The 25,976-nt window shown below is 37.5% G+C and overlaps 1 protein-coding gene across 15 annotated transcripts in view; it reads right to left on the bottom strand.

Annotated features, from left to right (window-relative positions):
• LOC128700135 (Ca[2+]-channel protein alpha[[1]] subunit D) overlaps positions 1-25,976 on the bottom strand; it is a gene marked incomplete at its 5' end in the record, with an annotated part of 794,286 nt that overhangs the window by 483,029 nt on the left and 285,281 nt on the right. For 12 of the 15 annotated variants that reach the window (XM_070100780.1, XM_070100771.1, XM_070100781.1 and 9 more), the window contains 2 exon segments: positions 5,772-5,789; positions 16,430-16,596. In XM_070100780.1, the coding sequence (XP_069956881.1) occupies positions 5,772-5,789; positions 16,430-16,596 (185 nt within the window). 15 annotated transcript variants of the gene reach the window in all.

The following is a 25,976-nucleotide window of genomic DNA, read 5'->3' as shown; positions in this document are numbered from 1 at the left end:
CAAAATAAAAATGGTAACCACAGAGTCAATATTGAAGAAAACCTTGAAGAATTAAACAAAGTGCAATGCAACTGCACCACATAAGAATTTGTCTCTGAAAATTGGTTGAGTAGATGTAAGTGGTTGACAGTTACCATTACATTATGCTCCCACCATTATATTATATTATGTACTCAAAGATTTAGAACTAATGCTTCTTGAAAAGCTTGATGAATTCTCAATTTTGCAGATACAGTAGGGCCCTGCTTTACGGCATTTCGCTTTATGGCGTTTCGCTAATACGGACATTTCAAATTACGACAAAAACTTGCTATATAGCTCCCCCTCACATGATTTTCTAATATAGTCACCGCATCCCACCCGGTTTGTTTACATTCCAACAGCATGTCAAGTCTTAAAAACTATTTGTCTCCATTCACTCCTAACACGCTCACACATGCTTGTTTAAGTCAAAGCCCCCTCGCACACAAAACCTCCTTTACCCCTCTCCCTCCAACCTTTCTTTGGCTGACCCCTACCCCGCCTTCCCTCCACTACAGATTTATACACTCTCGAAGTCATTCTATTTTACTCCATCCTCTCAACGTGTCCGAGCCACCTCAACAACCCCTCCTCAGCCCGTTGGATAACAGTTTTGGTAATCACACACCTCCTCCTAATTTCCAAACTACAAATTCTCTGCATCATTTTTACACCACACACTGCCCTCAGATGTGACATCTCCACTGCCTCCAGCCTTCTTGTTGTAACATTCACCACCCATGTTTCACACCCATATAAGAGCTTTGGTATAACTATACTCTCATACATTCCCCTCTTTGCTTCCATGGACAAAGTTATTCATCTCCACAGACTCCTAAGTGCACCACTCACCTTTTTCCCCTCATCAATTCTATGATTCACCTCCTCTTTCATAGACTCATCTGTTGACACAACCACTCCTAAATAATTTTGCAGATACAGTAGGGCCCCGCTTTACGGCATTTCGCTTTATGGCATTTCGCTAATACGGACATTTCAAATTACGACCAAAACTTGCTATATAGCTCCCCTCACATGATTTTCTAATATAGTCACCGCACCCCACCCGGTTTGTTTACATTCTCCGTGAGCTCTGTGAGCACTGCCTTTCTCCATTATGTCTGGAAACTTTCCAAAATTTCAAGTTTTAAAAGTTATTTCATATTTTATATATACTCTGATAATTATACTTATGTATACCTGTACCTAAATGTACAGGGGACCCCCGGCATATGATGGCATCGGTATACGTTAAATCCGGTATACGATACATTTTAACGCAAAAATTTTGCCTCGCCACTCGTTAAAAAACTCACCACACGCGATTCGTCTGGGATGCGTCCACATGTGGCCTGAACTGCCCTGTGCGTGCCAGTGTTTACAAGCCAGCCAGTGTGCTCGCATCTAAGCATACATTCGGTACATTCCATATTATCACAGTGTTTTTGGTGCTTGTTTCTGCAAAATAAGTCACCATGGGCCCCAAGAAAGCTTCTAGTGCCAACCCTGTGGTAAAAAGGGTGAGAATTAGTACGGAAATTAAGAAAGATTTTGAAGGGTTTGGGGCTAACCCTGAGAAGCCTATGCCAGTTGTGGAATCCATTGTGCCTACTTCAAAAATTAAGGAAATGTGCGCAAAGTGGGTTGAACTGCAAACCTTTATGGATGAAAATCACCCTAACACAGCTACTGCAAGCCGTGCTGGTGACTATTACAATGACAATGTTGTGGCCCATTTTAGACAAATCTTAAAGAAACGGGAGGTACAGACCTCTATGGACAGATTTGTTGTGTGACAGAGGTCCAGTGACTCTCAAGCCGGCCCTAGTGGCATTAAAAGAAGCAGGGAAGTAACCCTGGAAAAGGACTTGCTACCTTAAGTCCTAATGGAAGGGGATTCCCCTTCTAAACATTAACAACTTCAACACTCTCCCCTCCTCCCATCCCATCAATCATCACCAGATCTTCATTAAAGGTAAGTGTCATGTATTCTATTGCTAGCAGAGTACTACTAACTGTGCATGTCTTCTTCAGTTTGTGTGCATCAAACTTAATATTTCATGTGGTAAAACGGTTTTTTTCATACTACTTTTGGGTGTCTTGCACGGATTAATTTGACTTCCATTATTTCTTATGGGGAAAATTAATTCGCCTTCCGATAATTTTGGCATACGATGAGCTCTCAGGAACGGATTAATATTGTATACTGGGGGTCCACTGTACTTACTATGCTGGTGTGCAGGTACACTTTAAAATCAGTAAGAGTGTCTTATGTCTCAAGACACCATATTAGTAATGATAATAATAATAATCACCGAGTCTCACTAAATGTCGTATATTACATTAACCCCTTCAGGGTCCAAGGCCCAAATCTGAAGTGGTGCCCCAGTGTCCAAGAATTTTCAAAAAAAAAAATTATTTTTTCTTATGAAATGGTAGAGAATCTTTTTGTGAAGGTAATAAAACAAAAAGTACGAAATTTGATGGAAAATTGACGAAATTATGCTCTCGCGAATTTTGATGTGTCAGCGATATTTACGAATCGGCGATTTTGCCGACTTTGACTCCCATTTTAGGCCAATTACATTATTCCAGTCAACCAAATTCTTAGCTATTTCACTAGTATTGCTTCTATTCTATCGATTGAGCACAAGAAATCGTCAAGTCAACTGTTTCAACTACAAATTAAAGTGATCGGAAATTGTTAATTTGACCAATTTAAAACAAAGTTCAAAATATTCCAATTTCAAAATAGGGTCCAGAATAAACAATGCAGGTATTCCTGGAACTAAACTAACATTTCCTCTGTTCATTAGTTAAGTTTTGAGGCTTTACAAATAAATTCCAATTTGATTTTTTATTCACATAATGAATTTTTATTCACACCAAAAAATAGAAGATTTACTGTTATGCAATACTGTAATAATTGTATAAATATCATCACCATATTTGTGAATGCATATTAGACCCACCAGCTGGCGTGTATTAGACGTGTGAGGTCGTTTGTTTACTCTTGAATATCGGCAAAAATTTAACATTTCTGCTACTTTGAGCTCAGTTTCAAGCCATTTCCAGTGCGAAAACCAATCAAAATCATCTATATTTCTGTAATATGTCTTCCATTCTATCAAATGAGACCAAGAAATCGCAAATAGAACTATAAAAAACATACGAAAAAACACTGCAAAGTCGCTATTTTAATCGAAAAATCATGATTTCAGTTTTTTTCTCTCATTATACACAGCGTGCTGCAGGATCTGTTTTATGTGGTGCACACATACCACATAGATGTATTCTCTCATATCTAGGCCCAAATGTACCACTCACAGTTTATCAGAGTGAGCTGAGGTCATGACGTAGATCTACGGTTTGGACCCTGAACGTAAAGCCGTAGATCTACGGGACGGACCCTCAAAGGGTTAATATACACATTTTCATTAATCCATCTATGATATTTTTTTCAAAATTATATAATAAACACGATACGTAACACATAAACATGATAAATACACCCCACAGTAGAATAAATTAACATAAATATGAGATGTGGTAGCCAGACGACTTGTAGGAGTGTCGGCAAGAATAACGTTTTCTCAAGTCCAATATCAGAGAAAATGTGTTACTGGGAGTAACTATAGAAAATTATTCCTTTCATATGCCTTCGTTCAGAGTGTCATTTCTTCTAAAAATGGTGTTACATGAGAATGGGAGTGTTGCTCTTTATTTATTCTACTGCATCAATGTGGAGACAACTTGTACACATTGTAACTTGTACACAAACCAGACGCATTCGCCTGGTTTATTTACAAGACTCACGCCCGCCTGGTTTGTTTACATAACTCTGTGCCTGTCCTCTCTCATGTACTCATTCTCTCTTTCTCTCATTTATTTGTTTTATCTCATTTACTTACCTCTGACCCTACATTAAGACTACAAATATTTTAAGGTAAGTAATGAGTGTACTATATGAATATTTTACTTTTTTATTGTTTGTTCATGCCTAGTTCTATTGCTAACTTAATATATGTTAGTTTAAACTTGTTATCTAGTATTTATATGCATTTATAAGTGAAAAAAAAAGGGCGTTCCACTTTACAGTGATTTCTGCTTTACAGAGGTAGCCTGGAACCTAACCTGCCATATAAGTGGGACCCCTACTGTTCTGTATAAACTGACTGTAAAAACTTTTATTAGAACATTATGTAGGTGGGTTGAATGTACACCAGGAACTTACCTTTTATTCCCATTAGTAAATAAAATATTTGTTTCTTTATTGGCTATTTCACCAAAGGCTTAGACACCTAACAAAATAAATTATAAATGTTTACTGTATTAATAACAGTATTGTACATTTTTTACCTAAAACATTGGCATTATGTTCAACTGCATAAAGATTTTGGTAATAAACAGGTCTGTTAACTTAGACACAAACTAAGCAACTAGAAGTAGTATATCTTGGCTTAACAGTTTTTCTGAATGACAGACACATGAGTCAACACAAGCTGACTTCATAATCCAGTATAGCAATCACATGCAATAATATTATTACATTAATTTTCTAAGCAAAGTTATGACTTGTGATAACCCCTTAAATTCATCCTGTTTTATCATGTAGCTGTGCAATACATAGGTGAAAATTCATTCATGGGTATTTCAGACTTCTGCTATTTTACAACAGTGTACACATTATACTAGCATATCTATGTGTGACTTTATGAATACATTATCTACATAAATAAGGAGTTTCTTGCTTAATACTCTAAGCTCATTTAAAATGAGAAACTATTCTGACAGAAAAACTAAACACAGATAGTAAAGATCTGTGTATTTTAGCTTTGGTAAGAGACCCTATTCAGCAGATCTCTGATTGGAACCAAAATATACAGATTTCTTTTACATGTGATTCATTTTTCTGTCAAAGTGGGTTTTCACTTTTCATCAGTGTTCATCACACCTTAATCCAAGCACACTATGCTCATATAAAGAAAAAATAAAAGCATATATATCCATATTTATTCATTCATTCCTGTATCATCACTAATGACATTCACTTAAGAGCTTTTCATGCAGCCAACATCTGATCCCAGGCTTCTCTCCATCTACTCGTACTCTACAGTAAAGACACATGCTGACCCAATATAATGCTCTCTCCTCATTTGTATCTAAGCAATGCTATGTGTTTACGAATATTTCTAAAAACATTACTAGCCTGCAAAACATTCATTGTCAAAATATCTATTTCTGCAGCATTTTGGGCAGTATATACTAAATACAGTATATAACAGTTTCCTGAGTTTCATTGAGAAATGTATCTAAACTTAAATCTACTAATGTACCTGTAAGCCAGTTTGCTCAAATAGATTAAATACTATACAAGCTCAGCGAGACTCCAGGCAACAGAAATGCAAATATTGCAAGGAAAATTTTAAGTGACATCACAAGTGGAATGGCACTCAGACAGTTCTTCACAGCTCATAATCTACAAACTACCAAAGGATTCTGAGCCTATTTTACAATACGGTCTAAAGCCATCATCACTTGAAGAGTCACAAAGAGGCAGATATTGTATTTGGAAGAGCATTCAGGACATGCCATTTGGTGCAGTTTTAACCCCGTGAGAGGTAAAATTTTTACTCCTGGAAAGGACAATGCATTAAACTGTTTATTACAAGACATGTTCATGGGAAGGGGAAGGGCATCACCATGGCAACTAGAGGATTAGGGGAGGGAACCTGAGGGTACACAAATACCTGGTGGTGAGGTCGCGGCTGCCACACAGTACGGGGGAGGGAAGAGAAGGGGAGAACACATGTTAGTCATCCGCGTCACAGCGGAAACATATATGAGAGGCGGGGTTACTACTGTGTATTTACAGTGTTGCCAAGGAAGACAGTAGAAAGGGCTAACTGAATAATGTCACTAAGGCATAAAATACTAACATATCTTATCTCTGTTAATAAAGGCAATTTTATTTTACAAACATAAATGATAGATACCTCATTGGATATGACTGATCTAAAATTAATGTTTAAACTATGAAGTTAATTTGTAGCAAAATTTAAATACATTGGCAACACTGAATAATATTATGGAGAATCAAAGGTCACTTAACTGACAATTAATTAATGCAGAAGTAAGAGAGAGAAAGGGAAAAAGGCTTTCACAACCTTATCAAAATAATTAAAGTGAAAGTTAAGTTAATAAAAGTATCAGTGACAATTTAACTGGTATGTAGGAAAATACAGAGGGCACAAAAAAAAAACTAAATCACAGACAAAACCTAAAAAATGCATTTTCCAAAAAATACCAAAAAAAAAAAAAATAAATAAATAAATAAATAAATAAATAAAAAATATACAAAAAAAAAAAAAAAAAATCAAAACCTAAGTAGGAATGCTGGTACTATAACTCACCAAGACAACTACAGAAGAAAGAACAGTATATGCGGCAACAGAATTGGTAAAATAATTTTAACATTCCTGATACCAGTGTAGTGATAGTATATACACTAATAATATATTATTTACACACTAAGACAGCTGAGAGCCTAAATAATTTACACACCAACAGACAGCATGGCATATGATGATACAACCATTTGCAATTATTTCTTGTCAATTCTACAGTACAGTCCACCACTGAAACACACAAAGGCATGTAAAAAAAAAAAAAATAAATAAAAATCTACAAAACTCTGGCTTATGTACTGTCTTGCACTACGCATCTAAATCAGTCTTTATTCTTTGTAAAAATAAAATATATTTATCTTGCACTATGCGTCTAAAATCAAATTTCATAAAATATGAATTGCATTTCAACGGTCAGAATTCTACTTACAGACGCCTTGTAAGGTTTGGAAAATATCACAATAAATGGCAAGCAGCTAAAAACTTGAAAATTCATAATGGTATAGAAGATTTGGGAACACAGCTAGAGAAAGAGATCCATAACTAATTAACTAAATCATTTGAAAATGCAATAAAAATAATCAAATGTCAGAGTAGGTTTAGGAGGAGAGTTAAAGAGGGTTTATCAGTTATTAATGTGCTTTACACAGGGTGATAAATCAAAACTACATGTAATCTTGCATGAAGGAAACATAAGAAAATTATGGTTGAAGTCTAGCCAGTGACAGTATGTTAAAATTATACAGAAATGTAATATGCTTTGACCATACTCTGTAGGAATCTCTTCTTGTTCAACTACAGCATTTCCATCAAGTGATCAATACTAGAGGTCCAGGGGAAGAACATTATTCTAATGTTAATCTGCTTCATTTCTAATTCAAAAATATTTAAAAAAAAATGGGCTCTAATAACTAGGGTCAAGGAATATAACTATGCCTCCAAACATTTGATTATTCTTTATAATATCAAATATGCAATTTTATATCGAAAGTAGAAAACAATGAATAGGGTAAAAATTTTTGAAAAAACTGCAGGGACCTCTTAAAAATTTCATACACAGATAAATAATCTTTAGACAGCAAATAAATTATATTGCAAGTTGTTTATAGTTAGCAAACAACTCTTTCATATTATTTTACAACAATAATAACAACAACAAAAAGTTCAAATTAGGTACATTTATGTTGTTGTAAAATAATAGATAAATTTTGGTTATGTGCATAATTCAACACTACTCTCTTCATTCCATAGTACGAAAATGTTACTTTACTAGCAAAATAAATACATATTTTATTTCAACATGCTAGTATTTGTTTCACATCTTTCCACAAAAATATGCCTAATCTCGCTTGCAGCTTTAAGAGAATTTCTCCACTGTGATACTGTAATATGCCTTCCAGATTTATATTTGTTATGCATATTCATCACAAATATATCTAGCAAAAGATATGATATTAGCTATACTGCAGTTGTAGCCTGCGACAAATAAATGCATTTATTTTACTATCTTTTGCAGTATGAAAACCTACTCTCCCTATAAGGGTGAATAAATGACCTAGGAATATCCTCTCAGTAAATGCATGTACCTATATTTACTAGTATTATGAGCTTCCTCTCCACTTATTGCTTAGTTATTGCCTTATGCTTCCATTTTCTTTTTTTTTTATTTTATTAACACATTGGCCTTCTCCAACCCAAGCAGGGTGGCCCATAAAAGATAAACTTTCATCATTCACTCCATCACTGTCTTGCCAGAGGCACACTTACACTACAGTTATAAAACTGCAACAATAACACACCTCCTCCAGAGTGCATACACTGTACTACCCATCTCTAGGACTCAAGTCCAGCCTGCTGGTTTACATGACTCCATAAATGTTACCTTGCTGACACTCCAACAGCACGTCAAGTCTTAAAAACCATTTGTCTCCATTCACTCCTAACACGCTCACACATGCTTGTTTAAGTCAAAGCCCCTCGCACACAAAACCTCCTTTACCCCTCTCCCTCCAACCTTTCTTAGGCTGACCCCTATCCCGCCTTCCCTCCACTACAGATTTATACACTCTCGAAGTCATTCTATTTTGCTCCATCCTCTCTACATGTCCGAGCCACCTCGACAACCCCTCCTCAGCCCGTTGGATAACAGTTTTGGTAATCACACACCTCCTCCAAATTTCCAAACTACAAATTCTCTACATCGTTTTCACACCACACACTGCCCTCAGACGTGACAGCTCCACTGCCTCCAGCCTTCTTGTTGTAATATTCACCACCCATGTTTCACACCCATATAAGAGCATTGGTATAACTATACTCTCACACATTCCCCTCTTTGCTTCCATGGACAAAGTTATTCATCTCCACAGACTCCTAAGTGCACCACTCACCTTTTTCCCCTCATCAATTCTATGATTCACCTCCTCTTTCATAGACCCATCTGTTGACACAACCACTCCTAAATATCTGAATACATTCACGTCCTCCATACTCTGTTCCTCCAATCTGATATCCAATCTTTCATCACCTAACTTTTGTTTGTTATCCTCATCACCTTACTCTTTCCTATATTCAGGCCCGGTGGCCTGGTGGCTAAAGCTCCCGCTTCACACACGGAGGGCCCGGGTTCGATTCCCGGTGGGTGGAAACATTTCGACACGTTTCCTTACGCCTGTTGTCCTGTTCACCTAGCAGCAAATAGGTACCTGGGTGTTAGTCGACTGGTGTGGGTCGCATCCTGGGGGACAAGATTAAGGACCCCAATGGAAATAAGTTAGACAGTCCTCAATGACTCACTGACTTTCTTGGGTTATCCTGGGTGGCTAACCCTCCGGGGATTAAAAATCCGAACGAAATCTTATCTTACCTTACCAAACTCATCCAGCAACCTCTGCAACTTCTTTTCAGAATCTCCCAAAAGCACAGTGTCATTAGTAAAGAGCAACTATGACAACTCCCACTTTGTGGTAGATGATCTTTTAACCCCACACCTCTTGCCAATACCCAAGCATTCACTTCTCCTACAACCCCATCTATAAATATAATGAACCATAGTGACATCACACATCCTTGTCTAAGGCCTACTTTTACTGGGAAATAATCTCCCTCTCTCCTACATACTCTAACTTGAGCCTCACTATCCTCATAAAAACTCTTTCACTGCTTTCAGTAACCTTCCTCCTACTCCATACGTTTGCAACATCTGCCACAGTGCATCCCTATCCAACCTGTCATACACCTTTTCCTAATCCATAAATGCCACAAAAACCTCTTTACCCTTATCTAAATACTGCTCACCTATATGTATCACTGAAAACACTTGGTCTACACCCCCCCCTACCTTTCCTAAAGTCTCCTTGTTTATCTGCTATCCTACTCTCCGTCTTACTCTTAATTCCTTCAATAATGACTACCATACATTATACCAAGTATACTCAACAGACTTATTCCCCTATAATATTTGCACTCTCTCTTGTTCCCTTTGTCTTTATACAAAGGAACTATGCATGCTTTCTGATAATCCCTAGGTACCTTACCCTCTTCCATACATTTATTAAATAAAAGCACCAACCACTCCAAAACTATATTCCCACCTGCTTTTAAGATTTCTATCTTTATCCCATAAATTCCAGCTGCCTTACCCCCTTTCATTCTACCCACTGCCTCATAAACTTGAACTTCCCCCACACTCGCAACTGGCTCTTCCTCACTCCTACAAGATGTTATTCCTCCTTGCCCTATACAGGAAATCACAGCTTCCCTATCTTCATCAACATTTTCTTTTATTATTGTCAAATTCATACTGGCAACCAACACCAGTCATCATAACCCAAGAAAGAATAAAAGAACATGGAGAAGTAGCAGTCTCTGTGGTTCACAGAGCCTTACACATTTCAGTTTTTCATACCTTGAGGCATAGCAATTTGTGTTCTGGTTTCGGTGGACCATGTAAGAATCATACCACCAGCACCTTGAATTATGGTGAGGGAAGCAGTAAACCAGAAGTTGAGACAATCAAAAGTACCTTAGCACTGACACAGGAAATTTATTTTATAGTTTAACTGAACATATGATAAAATTTAAGGGGTAGAAAGCATGAACAGTAGGAATACAAGTGTAGATCTCTTATTTCAGACCCTGAACAAAACCCTACATCTGATGAAACACACAATTGCAGAGAGGAAGTTTACTGAGACATTTCACCTGTGGAACAGGCTTCCATCACTGACAGAAGAAGCCAATTCCACAAGAAGGATGACTATAAAGTTACTCTCTGTAATTGCCTTATTTTCATCACTTGTCTGATTTGCACCATCTATCTGCAAAATTGTCTCTGCAATACAATAAATAAAAACAATAGAGCTTCCAAGTCCTCTGGAACATGTGCAAGAGGGTCAAACTAGTGAACAGCTATACCACAGGTAGGGATAGAACCCATGATCAGAGAGTCTCAAAACTCCAGACCGTCGCATTAGCCACTGGACCAGCTAGCCACAATAAGAGTCATCCAACTAGGTATATTTCTACATCATAGGAAGGTTAGCATAGGCATCACTGTGACCACAAATGCAAGTTTTTACAGACAAATCTCCAGCTAGCGTGGGTGTGACGAACTCTAGCTCAAGTCCCCTCAAAGCCATCAATATGAACAGCCAAATTCATTTGTTAGTAATGAGTACAGCCTCTCCTCACTTCATGATGGAGATCCGTTCCTAAGACCACGTCAGTAAACGAGTTCATCGCTAAGTGAGGAGCATACCATAATGGTAATGGGTTTGTGTCATCTATCTCTGATAATGTTTTAATGTCACTTTTGTAAAATTTATAACATTTCTGGTATATTTTTAAATGTTTATACAGTAGTTTACTGTATATTGTAATAAAAAGAATAGAGGAAATTAGCTCTAATATACATTATTTAGTTATGTATACTGGTCAGAGAGCCTGTCGTAAGTTCGAGTCATTTGTAAACAAGTACAGTAGACCCTTGGTTTTTGTAATTAATCCATTCCAGAGAGACTGACTAAACCCGAATCTGACGAATTCCGAATTAATTTTCCCCAAAAGAAATAATAGAAATCCAATTAATCCTTTCCTGACACCCAAAAGTATTAAAAAAATAAAAATTTACATGAAATATACATTTCCCTACACAGAAAACAATGATATTTGCAGAATAAAACAATACTAAAATGACACTTACCTTTATTGAAGACTTACTGATGAGTGATGAGATGGAAGGAGGGGAGAAGATGGAGGTGTACTATTGTTTGGAAGGGGAATCCCCTTTCATAGAGACTTCAGGTACCCAGTCCTTTTCCAGGGTTACTTCCCTTCTTTGTTTTTTAATGCTACTTGGACCAGCTTGAGAGTCACTAGACCCCGGTCACTCAAAAAAATGTTCCAGAGGGGTCTGTATCTGGAGTTTCTTTAAAACTTCCCTAAAATGGGACACAACATTGTCACTGTACATGTTGCCAACACGGCCTGCAACAGCTTTGTCAGGGTGATGTTCATCCATAAATGTTTGCGCCTTTCTCTGTCCACATTGTAAAACTCTCCTTAAATTTGAAGAAGGCACCTTCCTCCATGTCTCTTCCTCCTCCTCTGAAGCAATTTCCTGAGCTGTGATCTGTTGCTGTTGCAGATGAAGCTCTTGGAGCTCTGTAGTGGTTAGCTCTTCATTGTGGTCCTCCACCAATTCTTCCACATCCTCAAAACTCACATCCAACCCATGGAATTCCCCAATGCCACAATACTTTCCACAACTGGCAAAGGCTCCTCAGGGTCAGCCCCAAGCCCTTTAAAATCCCTCTCTTGTACAAATTGTCGCCACAACTTTCTCCAAGCAGAGTTCAAAGTCCTGAAAGTCACTCCCTCCCAAGCTATAAGGTTTATGCAATGGAAGATATTGAAGTGATCTTTCCAGAACTCTCTTAGGGTCAATTCGGTGTCTGAGGTCACTCAAAGCACTTTTGAAACACTGCTTTGGTGTACAGTTTTTTGAAATTTAAAATGATCTGCTGGTCCATGGGCTGGATGAGAGGAGTAGTATTAGGGGGCAAGAACTTCACTTTGATGATACAAAATTCCTGCACCATCTGCTCTTCCAAGTCTGGAGGATGAGCAGGAGCACTGTCCTTTACCAGGAGGCCCACGAGCTCCAATTTATTTTCCACGAGGTATTTCGTCACACTGGGGCCAAACATGTCATTAAACCAATCAAGGAAAATGTCCTTAGTGACCCATGCCTTACTGTTTGCTTTCCACATCACACACAATTTACTCTTGGTGACAGTTTTTCTCGAACACTCTGAGATTTTCAGTAATACACCAGTAAAGGCTTCACTTTGAAATCCCCACTAGCATTACTACAAAACATGAGTTAGCCTGTCTTTCATAGGCTTGTGTCCTGGGAGTGCCTTTTTCTCCTGAGTAATGTAAGTCCCCTTTGGCATTTTCTTCCAAAAGAGGCCTGTTTTGTCACAATTGAACATTTGTTGGGGTTTGAATTTTTCAGCCTCTATGTACCCCTTGAATTCCTGAACATATTTTTCAGCTGCTTTTTTGTCAGAACTGGCAGCCTCACCATGCCTTATCACACTCTGTATGCCACTATGATTCTTAAATCTCTCAAACCAGCCTTTGCTGGCCTTAAATTCACCAATATCAGCACTAGTTCCAGGCATTTTCTTTAGATCATCATGCAACTGCCTTGCCTTTTCACAAATTTTTGACTGCACAACATTAGCTCCTGATAATTGTTTCTCGTTGATCCACACCAATAACAAAGTCTCCACATCTTCCAGTGATTGCGATCTCTGTTTTGTAAGCATATTTGCATCTTCCGCAACAACAGCTTCCTCGATTTCCTTTCTCTTGGCCACAATAGAAGCGATGGTTGTATGGGATTTGCTATACAACCTGGCCAGTACACAAATAACCCGCACATAAAAGAGAGAAGCTTACGACGACGTTTCGGTCCGACTTGGACCATTGACAAAGTCACCTTGTCAATGGTCCATGTCGGACCGAAACGTCGTCGTAAGCTTCTCTCTTTTATGTGCGGGTTATTTGTGTATCGTTCCAGTCACGGTATTGTGCCTTTTTGTTATTTAACCTGGCCAGCTCTGCGACATGTACTCCACTTTCATTTTTTGCAATTATTTCTTTCTTAAATTCTATAGTGTTTCTCACCCTCTTTACCAAAGGGCCAGCATTAAAAGCTTTCTTTGGGCCCATGGTGGCTTATTTAGCAGTTGCAAGCACTAAAAAGAATGGAATAATACAAAATATATTGTATGAACGTGTGGGATCATCCTCACTGGCTGATAAACAATGGCACACTGGCTGTAAATGGTGTGTCGGACCGCTCGGGCAGCGCGGACATGTTTGAGATGAATGATTAATACCAAATTCAATGACGATCACCGAGCCAATATTTTGACGAAAAAAGTGTTACTTATTCCGAATATTACGAATTCCAATGACAACGTAATCCGGGGGCCCATTGTACATTGCTAAGTGAGGAGAGGCTGTATTTGCTTTAGGAGTTTCATGATCGGTGGGTCTTGTGAATTCAGAAACGTATCAACTTTATTTTTAATGTTCATCAGGCCTAAGTACAAATTGTGGATCTTTTAAAAGATATGCCTAAAAGTGAAAGAACCAGACACAACCAAACCACATGGAATTTGATCAAATAAATCCAATAAATCCTTAATGTTGTCAAGGGATACCTCTTCCTTTCTGACTCCGAACTTGGCTATGTAAAGGGAAGAGGGCATGTGAAAGATTAGAGTTAACAGAGTAGTTATTCATTAATGAATATCTTCTTTCTCTAAATTGAACCAAGAGATAATTAATTGTTAAAAATCCTTCTGAGGTATGCCAAGGACATTTACATTCTTTTACTTGATACGAATTCAGATGTAGTTTACAATAGTTCATAAACCATTATAAGAAATCAGTGAATGAACTACCAAGAACTTTCCAAGCATCTAACAATCACTCCTCTTACCATTAGATTCAAATCAGTTTTGAATCTTTCCTACATCAGTTGTGTAGTTAACAGGTCCCTCCCAAGTGACAAGAGCTATGTAGCCATGAAATATATATGACAATCATTGTCCTTCAGTCTGAAGGACCCTAAGTAAAAGCCTGTATTACATATATAAATTCTCATTTTCAACCAGAAATTCGTATAATTAGGGAACAAAAGTGAAAAGGTACTTATGTTTCTGACAAAATCACAGACTGGTGCTGGCAGCCAGCATGAACCCAACAACAACAAAAGAAAAAGGCATTTACAAGAGACAACAGAAGGCAGAAAGGAATAGCTGAGTATAAAAGTGGCAAGGAAGTCCATAATATTGGAAAGTGAAAATAATTATGAAGAGATTATTATTCATACATGATTCACTGAAACCTGAACACAGAAATATTCATACAGAAAAGACTTTGTTTACTACTCAATTTACTCTATTTCAGATTCACAAACAATTTTAAGTTGAAACATCATGAAGAAGCAAAAGTAACATGCTGGTAAATTTTGTTTCCATTCTCTTCTCATATTTTATTCATGAATACCCAGTACTCTACTACCCTTGCAGCTGGTGACTCCACTGCTCATTGTAAGGTTTGACTTGAGCTATACTTCTTGTAAATAAACATAAATTTTCCTAGAGGTGTAAAGGTTATTAGTGCTTTAAGTTTAGAATTTATTTATACATAATTTAAAAAATGTTTACTGAATTACTGTATATCTAATGTATTATACAAGACAAACAGTAAAGTACACAGATGAAACTCTTCATCTGATATTAAATATTTTGTACATTATTCTTTGTCTTAGCTTATGACGACCTCCAAACTCTCTGATAATGCTCTAAGTTCACGTCAAACATCATCATAATACTGCACCTAAAGACATGGCCAATCTTTTGAAGTATTAACAATGCCAAACATTAAGAATAGGTATTTTCCCTTTTGGAGAATACTTAATTACTTAGTTTTCCAGTTAAGGAGTAATTTTTAAGTGGTTATCTTTTTGAAATGCAAAGGTTTTAGCTATATTTTAGTTATTTTTTCAATATGTATTAAAGTCTCCTTTTCCCAGCTCATTAAAGTTTGAGATGTGTTAATATGTAACATTCTGGCTTGACCATTGCATAAAAACATTCTGTATTTTTTCCTTTACAACTATTACCCTTAGTTATTTCCCTTTCCCTCATTTTTTGTAATGAAACAATACATTAAAGGCATTTTTATTCCTGGCACTGAAATACATCCCATCCCAGTGATGATGTAATTATCATAATATTTCCTCATACATGTGGGGCAGAGAAAACACACAGACTTTGGGAGTGACTATAGACAAATACAAAACTGTACTGCTGAATGAGTACTACTACTAATAATAATTATTACTATTATTATTATGATTATTATTATTTTAATTATTTTTATTATCAATAAAATACTTGAAGGGAATTGCAAAACCCAGAAGGGATACATAGCACCTTACCGGTACTCAATGAGTAGAAGATGCTTTAATGAGGACAAGTGGAGATAAGAAAGCCATGAATATAACTACCATTAAAAGGCACACAATTATGAGATCACAGAAATACACATAATATAAATCTTCACACATTTCCATTTGGCAATTTTAATGTAATACTGTAATAACTTGTAGATGTTGTTCACCTGTACATATTAAACCACTGACACATAAAAACAGTAACCCTGAATTTCTTGTATATATAGATAAAATTAGGTCATATTTATTTACTTTCTCATAAGAAAAATAATAATGAAGGGACATGAAGAGAGTCAGCGATATTTAAAAGTAGGAATAAATATATATATGAAGTACAAACACACAAAATATTCGAACAAACAGAATCATTCAACATTACAAGAACATGAGTAACATTTAACATACATCAACACATTCACACAGTGAACTGCCAGGAAAAATTGTTTTTAAATTAACTCACTTGAAAGAAAATGAGATGAGAGAGACAGCCACAACCAAGAGATCCAAGCCATTGAATGCAGAACGAAGAAAGGCTCCTTTGTGCAAGATGAAGCCATAGGACACAACTTTCAAGAAGATTTCAACCGTGAACACTGATGTGAAGAAGATGTCGAAGTAGTTCAAGATCTGAAAATATACTAATTAGTTGTCCATTAATCATTTACAAAATAAGGCATATGCTCACATTATATTATTTAAAATAGGCCAATACTGATTCAATACTATAGGAAAGCAAAAACCATTCAAATTCTCAAGAAAATTAGCTTAATTCTCTATACAATCAATTCTGGATAGAGTGGATATCTGACATGTCCAACTTAAACAATCAGCCCCTCAAATACATAAGGATATGTTCCTAGAGGCCCTGCGAATTTGCAAATACGTAATATAGCATTTTTTGTTTGCGCATTAATTTTTTTAATTTAGATTTGGGTCCTTTCTGCATTTCAGAGTCCATACCTCTATAATATATCACTATTCTGGTTAATACTGACATTTATAAGAATGGCCAGAATTAAAAGAGATCTCAGTTGGAAAAGCTAGTGAGCACAATTTGAATAACATGCAGTGGACCCCCGGATATCGTAGTCATCAGATTTCATAATATTCGGAAATCGTAATGTTCTTTCGGCAAAATATTGGCTCGGTGATCATCACTGAGCTCAGTAATAGTCATTCATCCCGAACGCGTTGGCATGGCAACAGCGGCTCGACACTCAGTGAGCCATTGTTTATCAGCCAGTGAGCACTATCCAGCATGTTCATATGATACATTTCGTATTATTCCATTCTTTTTATTGCTTGCAACTGCTAAATAAGCCACCATGGGCCTCTAGGAAGTTCCTAATGTCAGCCAGCCCTTTGGTAAAGGGCTGAGAGAAAGGGGAGAATGTGCCTTCTTCAGTGATTCTGTGATATGTACGATACTAAAGCAGCATGAGTCGATAAAGGCTATAGCGTCAGCCAGCGATAAAGTGTAGCATTAACAGTAGCAAGTAAGTTAAGCGATTAATCGATAGAAAAAGGACAGCATGAAGCTGACTCCTCCAATGTTGTTAGAGTTATTAAGGGAGAATAATAATGCCAAAATGCCAAACAGGACCTACATCATGCAGGAGGAAAAGGCACTGTCAGGACACAAGCCTAAGAAAGACAGGCTTACTCTTTTGTTGTGTGGTAATGCTAGTGGGAATTTTAAAATGAAGCCTTTACTGGTGCATCACTCAGAAAATTCCTTAGTGTTCAAGAAAAGCAATGTCATCAAGAATAGATTGTGTGTGATGTGTAAAGCTAATCATAAGGCATGGGTCACAAGGCAAATCTTCAAAGAGTGGATTAATGATGTGTTTTGCCCAAGTGTGAAAAATTACCTCCTGGAAAAGAAATTGCCACTCGAGTGCCTCCTGGTACTGGACAATGCTCCTGCACATCCTGCAGACTTGGAAGACCAATTGTTTGGAGACTTCAGTTTCATCACAGTGAAGTTCTTGCCTCCTAACACTACTCCTCTCCTCCAGCCCATGGACCAATAGGTCATTTCTAACCTCAGAAAACTACACAAAAGCAATGTTTCAAAAGTGCTTTGAAATGACCTCAAGACACTCAGTTGATCCTAAGAGAGTTCTGGAGGAATCACTTCACTATTCTCCACTGCATAAGCCTTACAGGTAAGGCTTGGGAGGGAGTGACTTCCAGGACTGAACTCTGCTTAGAGAAAATTGTGGCCAGGTTGTGTCCAAGAGAGGGCTTTTGAAGGATTTGAGGGTGACCCTGACCCTGTGGACTCTACTGTGGCACTGGGGAAGTCCCTGGGGTAGGAGGTGAGTGGCCAGGATGTGGAAGAGTTGGTGGAGGACAACAGGGAAGAGTTAACCACTGAAGAGCTGCAAGAGCTTCATCTGTAACAGCAACAGACCACAGCTGAGGAACTTGCTTCAGAGGAGGAGGAAGAGGGAGTGAAGAAGGTGCCTTCTTCAGAGATTAAAGAGATGTGTGCAATGTGGACTAGGGTGCAAGCTTCTGTCAAGAAATATCACCCTGACCAAGCTGAAACAAGCCATATCTGCAACATATTCAGTGACAATACCCTGTCCTGCTTCAGGGAAATCTTAAAGACGCAAGAAACAGACCTCTATGGACAGATTTGCTGTGCGACAGGGGTCCAGTGACTCTCAAGCTGGTCCTAGTGGCATTAAAAGACAAAGAAGGGAGGTAACCCTGGATAAGGACTTGGTACCTGAAGTCTTTATGGGGGGAATTCCCCTTCCAAACACTAACTCCTCCCTCTTTCCTCCTCCCTATCTTCCAGAAGCCAGCATTAGTCTTCAGTAAAGGTATGTAATACTTATACGTATATATAATTGTTAAAAAAATAATTTTTTTTTTTTTTGTGAATATTTTTGTCTGGAATGGATTAATTGTATTTCCATTAATTCTCATGGGAAATATTATTTCGGTTTCCAGCCATTTTGATTTTAGCCAAGCTTCTGGAACAGATTATAGCCAATAACCGAGGTTCCACTGTATCATGTTTCTGTTATTAATATTGTTTATTATGTCATACTAGATGAACTGTGCTAGATAAACAAGCCGTAGAGTTGATATTAGTGTCATATTGTAGGACTTTCTTGTCCTGACTCCAAACACACTCCCTGCCGCTGCCACAATTCCTAACATATGCCAGAAACAGACCTCTCTAGAACACTTTTTTGAGCGACAGGGATCCAGTGACTCTCAAGCTAGTCCTAGTGGTTTTAAAAAACAAACGAGGGAAATAACCCCAGAAAAGGACTTGGTACCTGAAGTCTTTATGGAAGGGGTTTCCCTTCCAAACAGTAATTTCTCCATCCTCTCCCCTTCTCCTGTCTTCAATACACTAAGAAGAGTCTTCAATAAAGGTAAGTGTCATGTTGTTATTGTTTTATTCTTCATGTCTCATTGTTTTCTGTGTAGGTAAATGTATATTTCATATAAAAAAAATATTTTTTAATACTTTTGGGTGTCTGGAATGGATTAATTGGATTTACGTACATTATTCCTTATGTGGAAAATGAATTCAGAAAACGTCACATTCGGTTTCAGTCACAGTCTCTGGAATGGATTAATTACAATAACTGAGGGTCTACTGTACTATGGTTATTTTTCAATTTACTACATGTGCCAAGCCTAGGAAAATGGTTAGTGTGAGAAAGACTTAAGGTGCAAAAAATACTTTTAGCTATGTGAGAGAATGTTAAATCATATATATACATGTAGAGTGGAAGGATGGTGGGGTAGGGATCAACTTAGGAAGGTTGGAAGGAGAAGGTAAAGGAGGTTTTGAGTGCTAGGGGCTTGAGCATCCAGCAAGCATGCGTGTGTGCATTTGCAGGTGTATGTTAGATCTGAGTGAATGGAGATGTGTGGATTTTATGTCTTGATGTTCTGTTGAAAAGTGAGCAAGGTAACATTTATGAAAGGATTCAAGGAAACTTGTTAGGTGGACTTCAGTACTGAAGGTGGAAAGTACAGTGCCTGCATTCTGAAGGAATGCTGGCTTTATGTTATTATACTGTTAACCCTTAAACTGTCCAAACGTAGATCTACGTTCACGTGCATAGTGCTCCGACCTTTATTTTCTCCATATGAAAGCATGTAAAAAAAAACGTAGATCTACGTTCAGAGCACTACGCACGCAAATGTAGATCTACGTTTGGACAGTTTAAGGGTTAATGTCCTGAAAAAAATATTGCAAAATATCTACGAAACCACTATTATCTAGATTTAGAGTGGACTGATGTAGATGAACAGTATTTTGATAGTTCAAAAGTACAGTATAAGCTTAGCCAGCCTAGCTTTAACCCTTTGAGGGTCGACAGGCCCTCTCCGAAACTCGTTCTCAGGGTCGGCCAAATTTAAAAAAAAAAAAAAATTATTTTCTCTTATGAAAAGATAGAGAATCTTTTCCCGATCATAAAGACACCAAAAGTTTGAAATTTGATAGAAAACTTACGGAATTATGCTCTCGCAAAGTTAGCGGTCTCGGCGATGTTTACGCATCGGCGATTTTGCCCACTTTGAGCCCCATTTTCGGCCAATTTCACTGTACTAGTCGACAAAAAACATGAATATTTCGCTAGAACTCCATTTTTTCTATCGAATGGGTGCAAGAAACCACTCATTTATGAAATTCAACTATCCAGTACAGTGGTCAGAATTTAGCAATTTTGCCAATTTCACACAAATTTCAAAAGATGCCAATTTCCGAATAGGGTCCAGAATAAACAAGAAAGACATTCCTGGCACTAAAATGACATTTCCTCTAGTCATTAGTCACGTCTCAAGGCCCCTCTTATATTCTTTTGCTTTCCACTTTGAATTTTTATTTTCACAAAAAATATAAGATTTACTGTTATGCAGACTACTGCATTAGTGTAAAAAATGGTATAAATATTATTGGTGCACTTGTGAAAGAATATTAGACTCACCAGTTGACGTGTATTGCACGCTTGGCACGATTTGTTTACTTTTGAAGTTTGGTAAAAATCGAACATTTCTGCTACTTTGAGCTCAATTTCAAGGCACCTTTCTTTGTAAAACCAGTCAAAATCATCTCAATTTCTGTAATATGTCTTCCATTCTATAAAATGAGACCAAGAAAACTAGAATACAACAATAAATACCATACGAAAATACACTGCAAAGTCGCTGATTTATTAAAAAAAAATGGTCAAAGTTTTTTTTTTCTCATTATGCACTGTGTGCTGCAGTATTTTTTTTAGACTGTGCACACTGACTACATAGACCCATTCTTTCATATGAAGGCCTACCAGCTTTCTCCCACTAGATTTGAGGCCGCTAGAATTTATGAGTACTAGTACGTCAAAAACCCCTACGCGTAAGACGTACTAGTACGACGAAAACCCTCAAAGGGTTAATGTACATTGTGTGACTTAGTTGTAAAGTTATTAAATGTGATTGAGCGAGATGTGACGTTCAATGCACAAAGTAAGGCAGTTTACCAAGTTATTAAATTAAATCTCAAAAGTAGGAGCTATTATATTTAAGGAAAGCACCAAACCAGTCACGCAGCATTACATAGCTAACAAAAGGGAATCTAGACACAAAATGGAAGAGGTACTGAGGGGATTATATCATCAGGAAAGAGTAGGAAGGTCAAAGATGATACAGCAACATGTAGGTGCTTAAGAAAATGTTATCTGCACTATAGGTAGACCAGAGAAATTTTTCCAGTTTTGTTAAAATATGGCTAGTTTTGGTTTATGCAGCTCTTAAATTAAAACAGAATTAGCAGCAATGGCATCATTGGCTGATGCTCTGTGAAACAACTGTGTATCACAAGCACAATACAAAATAATCCTTTCCCAGTGACAGGCTATAAGCCACAGCAAATTTTGTCAAAAGAGAAAATCTTCCTGCTATTTAAGTTGAAAAAATGGGTTGCTGGGTTCTTAGTCAGGCACTTGGCCGCTCAAACCCCACCACCACGATAAGGTGACCCAACATCAGGGGGAAAGGGATGGAGTAGCTTAGGCTATCTCCAAACTCTTCCATAACACATCTCTCAAGGGGCTAACAAAGGCTGCTCCTGCTAACTTTTATTTAAACATCTCACTTATAACCTATCTCAACCAATCAAAAAATGTGCCCTCACTGGTATACAGTTTATCAAAGATTTTAAAGGTCCCAGTGGTTATAGCACTTACGAACTCCTCTTTTAAACCATTTCATTGTTTTAACACTGCATGAGAAAAAAATTAATAGTATCCTTTTAGTAAAAGATTTTTCTTAGTTTATAGATAAAGCCTCTTGCTAACTAAAGAGGTTACGTCAATTCTTTCACATCATTTTATAATCTCGAATGCAGCTATCATGTGTCCGCTTTTCCTTCTATCAGCCAAAGATAACATATAATGTCCTCAGCATTTCTTTATAACTCCTATTTTTTAGCTCTAGTATCCATTTTGTGGTTAGTCCGAGCTTTTTTCCTAGTTTGTACATACCTGGAGTTTACCTGGAGAGAGTTCCGGGGGTCAACGCCCCCGCGGCCCGGTCCGTGACCAGGCCTCCTGGTGGATCAGAGCCTGATCAACCAGGCTGTTACTGCTGGCTGCATGCAAACCAACATACGAGCCACAGCCCGGCTGGCCAGGAACCGACTTTAGGTGCTTGTCCAGTGCCAGCTTGAAGACTGCCAGGGGTCTGTTGGTAATCCCCCTTATGTATGCTGGGAGGCAGTTGAACAGTCTCGGGCCCCTGACACTTATTGTATGGTCTCTTAACGTGCTAGTGACACCCGTGCTTTTCATTGGGGGGATGTTGCATCGTCTGCCAAGTCTTTTGCTTTCGTAGTGAGTGATTTTCGTTTGCAAGTTCGGTACTAGTCCCTCTAGGATTTTCCAGGTGTATATAATCATGTATCTCTCCCGCCTGTGTTCCAGGGAATACAGGTTTAGGAACCTCAAGCGCTCCCAGTAATTGAGGTGTTTTATCTCCGTTATGCGTGCCGTGAAGGTTCTCTGTACATTTTCTAGGTCAGCAATTTCACCTCCCTTGAAAGGTGCTGTTAGTGTGCAGCAATATTCCAGCCTAGATAGAACAAGTGACCTGAAGAGTGTCATCATGGGCTTGGTCTCCCTAGTTTTGAAGGTTCTCATTATCCATCCTGTCATTTTTCTAGCAGATGCGATTGATACAATGTTATGGTCCTTGAAGGTGAGATCCTCCGACATGATCACTCCCAGGTCTTTGACGTTGGTATTTCGCTCTATTTTGTGGCCAGAATTTGTTTTGTACACACTTTAAGTGTGGACACCAACCACCACTGCATATTCCAAATTTGGTTTAACATTTTTTTTAATACTTATTTCCCTATCTATGTCTATAATACTATTTTAAAGCTGGCCTGTGTCACAGGAGTATCTCACTGTGGTGTCCCGTAGCTCGATTGCTAGCAAACTCAGCTCACACACTGAGGTCCAGGGGTTGATCCCCCAGTACAGGTGAAAACATTAGGAAGTGTTTCCTTAAAACACAGCAGCAAAATAGGTACCTGGGTGTTAGTTGACAAAACTGACCTAATTTGTTCAAAATGCTCTGCATAACAAAGGGTTCTATACAGTGGTATGTCACTGATGTCAGCTAGGTCTATATACCTTGCACATGTACTTGCAGAAATAAAGATTACTAATATTATTATTATACTCATTGGTATGAGATTTTCCACTGAATCTCATATCACTGGTACATCTTTTTGTCTGATGCCTTTAATATTTTACCAACCTCCCTGCCTAGGAGATGGTTATCAAGGTAAAAAAAAAATTACATGTTTTGTTCATTCTCACCCATATCAATTACGTGGCATGTTTTCACATAAAATTCCACTATGAATCTCTCAGTCTACTTACCTAATTAATTCATGTCAGTGTAAATACATGCTAGTACCCAGATGTTTCTGCTGTTATTTTTTAACTGGTACAGTGGTACCCGAGTTTCGAACTTACATATTTCATTACAGAATGCTGTTCGACTGCCAATACTTAATGAATTTGTTCCAATAAGGAATAATCTAAATTAGATTAGTCCATTTCAGACCCCCAAAAATACACTTACATAATTGTTTGAGTTAGGAGCAGTTTGAAACTCGGGGTACCATTGTATTTTATAATATTTGTATTCACACAATTTAATTTAATGCTATTGTTTGTACCAATATTTAGTGAGGCAACTGATTTTTTGCAATTTACTTATCTCAATATTAACCCTTTCGGGGTTTCCGACGTACTAGTACAGCTTAGGCACCAGGGTTATTGACGTACTAGTACCCCTAAATTCTAGCACCTTCAAATCTAGCAAGAGAAAGCTGGAAGGCCTGCATATGAAAGAATGGGTCTATGTGGTCAGTGCGCACAGTATAAAAAAAAATCCTGCAGCACACAGTGTGTAATGAAAAAAAAAAAAAAAAAAAAAAAAATTTGACCGTGTTTTTGGTTTAACCCTTTCAGGGTTTCGGACGTACTAGTATGGCTTACGCACCAGGGTTTTTGACGTACTAGTATGCCTAAATTCTAGCACCCTCAAATCTAGTGAGAGAAAGATGGTAGGCATACATATTAAAGAATGGGTCTATGTGGTCAATGTGTGCACTATAAAAAAAATCCTGCAGCACAGTGCGTAATGAGAAAAAAAAAACTTTGACCGTGTTTTTGGATTAAATTTGCACTGAATTTTCGTATGGTATTTATTGTTGTATTCTAGTTTTCCTGGTCTCATTTTATAGAATGGAAGACATATTACAGAAATTAAGATGATTTTGACTGGTTTTACAATGAAAACTACCTTGAAATTGAGCTCAAAGTAGCAGAAATGTTTGATTTTTACCAAAGTTCAAAAGTAAACAAATAATACTAAGCGTCCAATACTGGTGAGTCTAATATTCTTTCCCAAGTGCGCTGGTATTATTTATACCATTTCTACACTAATGAAGCAGTCTGCATAACAGTAAATCTTATATTTTTTGCGAGAATAAAAATTCAAAGTTGAAAGCAAAAGAATGGAAGAGGGGCATGGGGACATGATTAATGAACAGAAGAAATGTTATTTTAGTGCCAGGAATGTCTTTCTTGTCTATTCTGGACCCTACTTGGAAACTGGCATCTTTTGAAATTTGTGTGAAATTGGCAAAATTGCTAAATTCTGACCACTGTATTGGATAGCTGAAATCGGTAAATGGGTGGTTTCTTGTACTCATTCGATAGAAAAAATGGAGTTCTAGTGAAATAGTTATGATTTTTGTCGATTAGTACACTGGAATTGGCCAAAAATAGGGCTCAAAGTGGGCAAAATCGCCGATGCGTAAACATCGTCGAGACCGCTAGCTTTGCGAGAGCATAATTCCGTAAGTTTTCCATCAAATTTCATACTTTTGGTGTCATTATGATTGGGAAAAGATTCTCTTTCTTTTCATAATATTTTTTGTTTTTTAAATTTGGGCGACCCTGAGAAAAAGTCTTGGAGAGGGCCTGGGGACCCTGAAAGGGTTAAAACAGCGAATTTGCACTGTATTTTCTCATGGTATTTACAGTTGTATTCTAGTTTTCCTGGTCTCATTTTATAGAATGGAAGACACATTACAGAAATTGAGATGATTTTGATTGGTTTCACAATGAAAAGTACCTTGAAATTGAGCTCATATTCGCAGAAATGTTTGATTTTTGCCAAAGTTCAAAAGTAAACAAATCATGCCACGCGTCCAATACACATCAACTGGTAAGTCTAATATTCTTTCACAAGTGCACTGATATTATTTATACCATTTCTACACTAATGCAGTAGTCTGCATAACAGTCAATCTTCTATTATTTGTGAGAATAAAAATTCAAAGTGGAAAGCAAAAGAAATGTAAGAGGGGCGCAGGGACGTGATTAATGAACAGAGGAAATGTTATTTTAGTGCCAGGAATGTCTTTCTTGTTTATTCTGGACCCTATTTGGAAACTGGCATCTTTT

Source organism: Cherax quadricarinatus, chromosome 74 (assembly GCF_038502225.1).
Source record: "Cherax quadricarinatus isolate ZL_2023a chromosome 74, ASM3850222v1, whole genome shotgun sequence".
NCBI classification, from domain to species: Eukaryota; Metazoa; Arthropoda; class Malacostraca; order Decapoda; family Parastacidae; genus Cherax; species Cherax quadricarinatus.
This window is presented reverse-complemented; position numbering and strand designations above follow the sequence as displayed.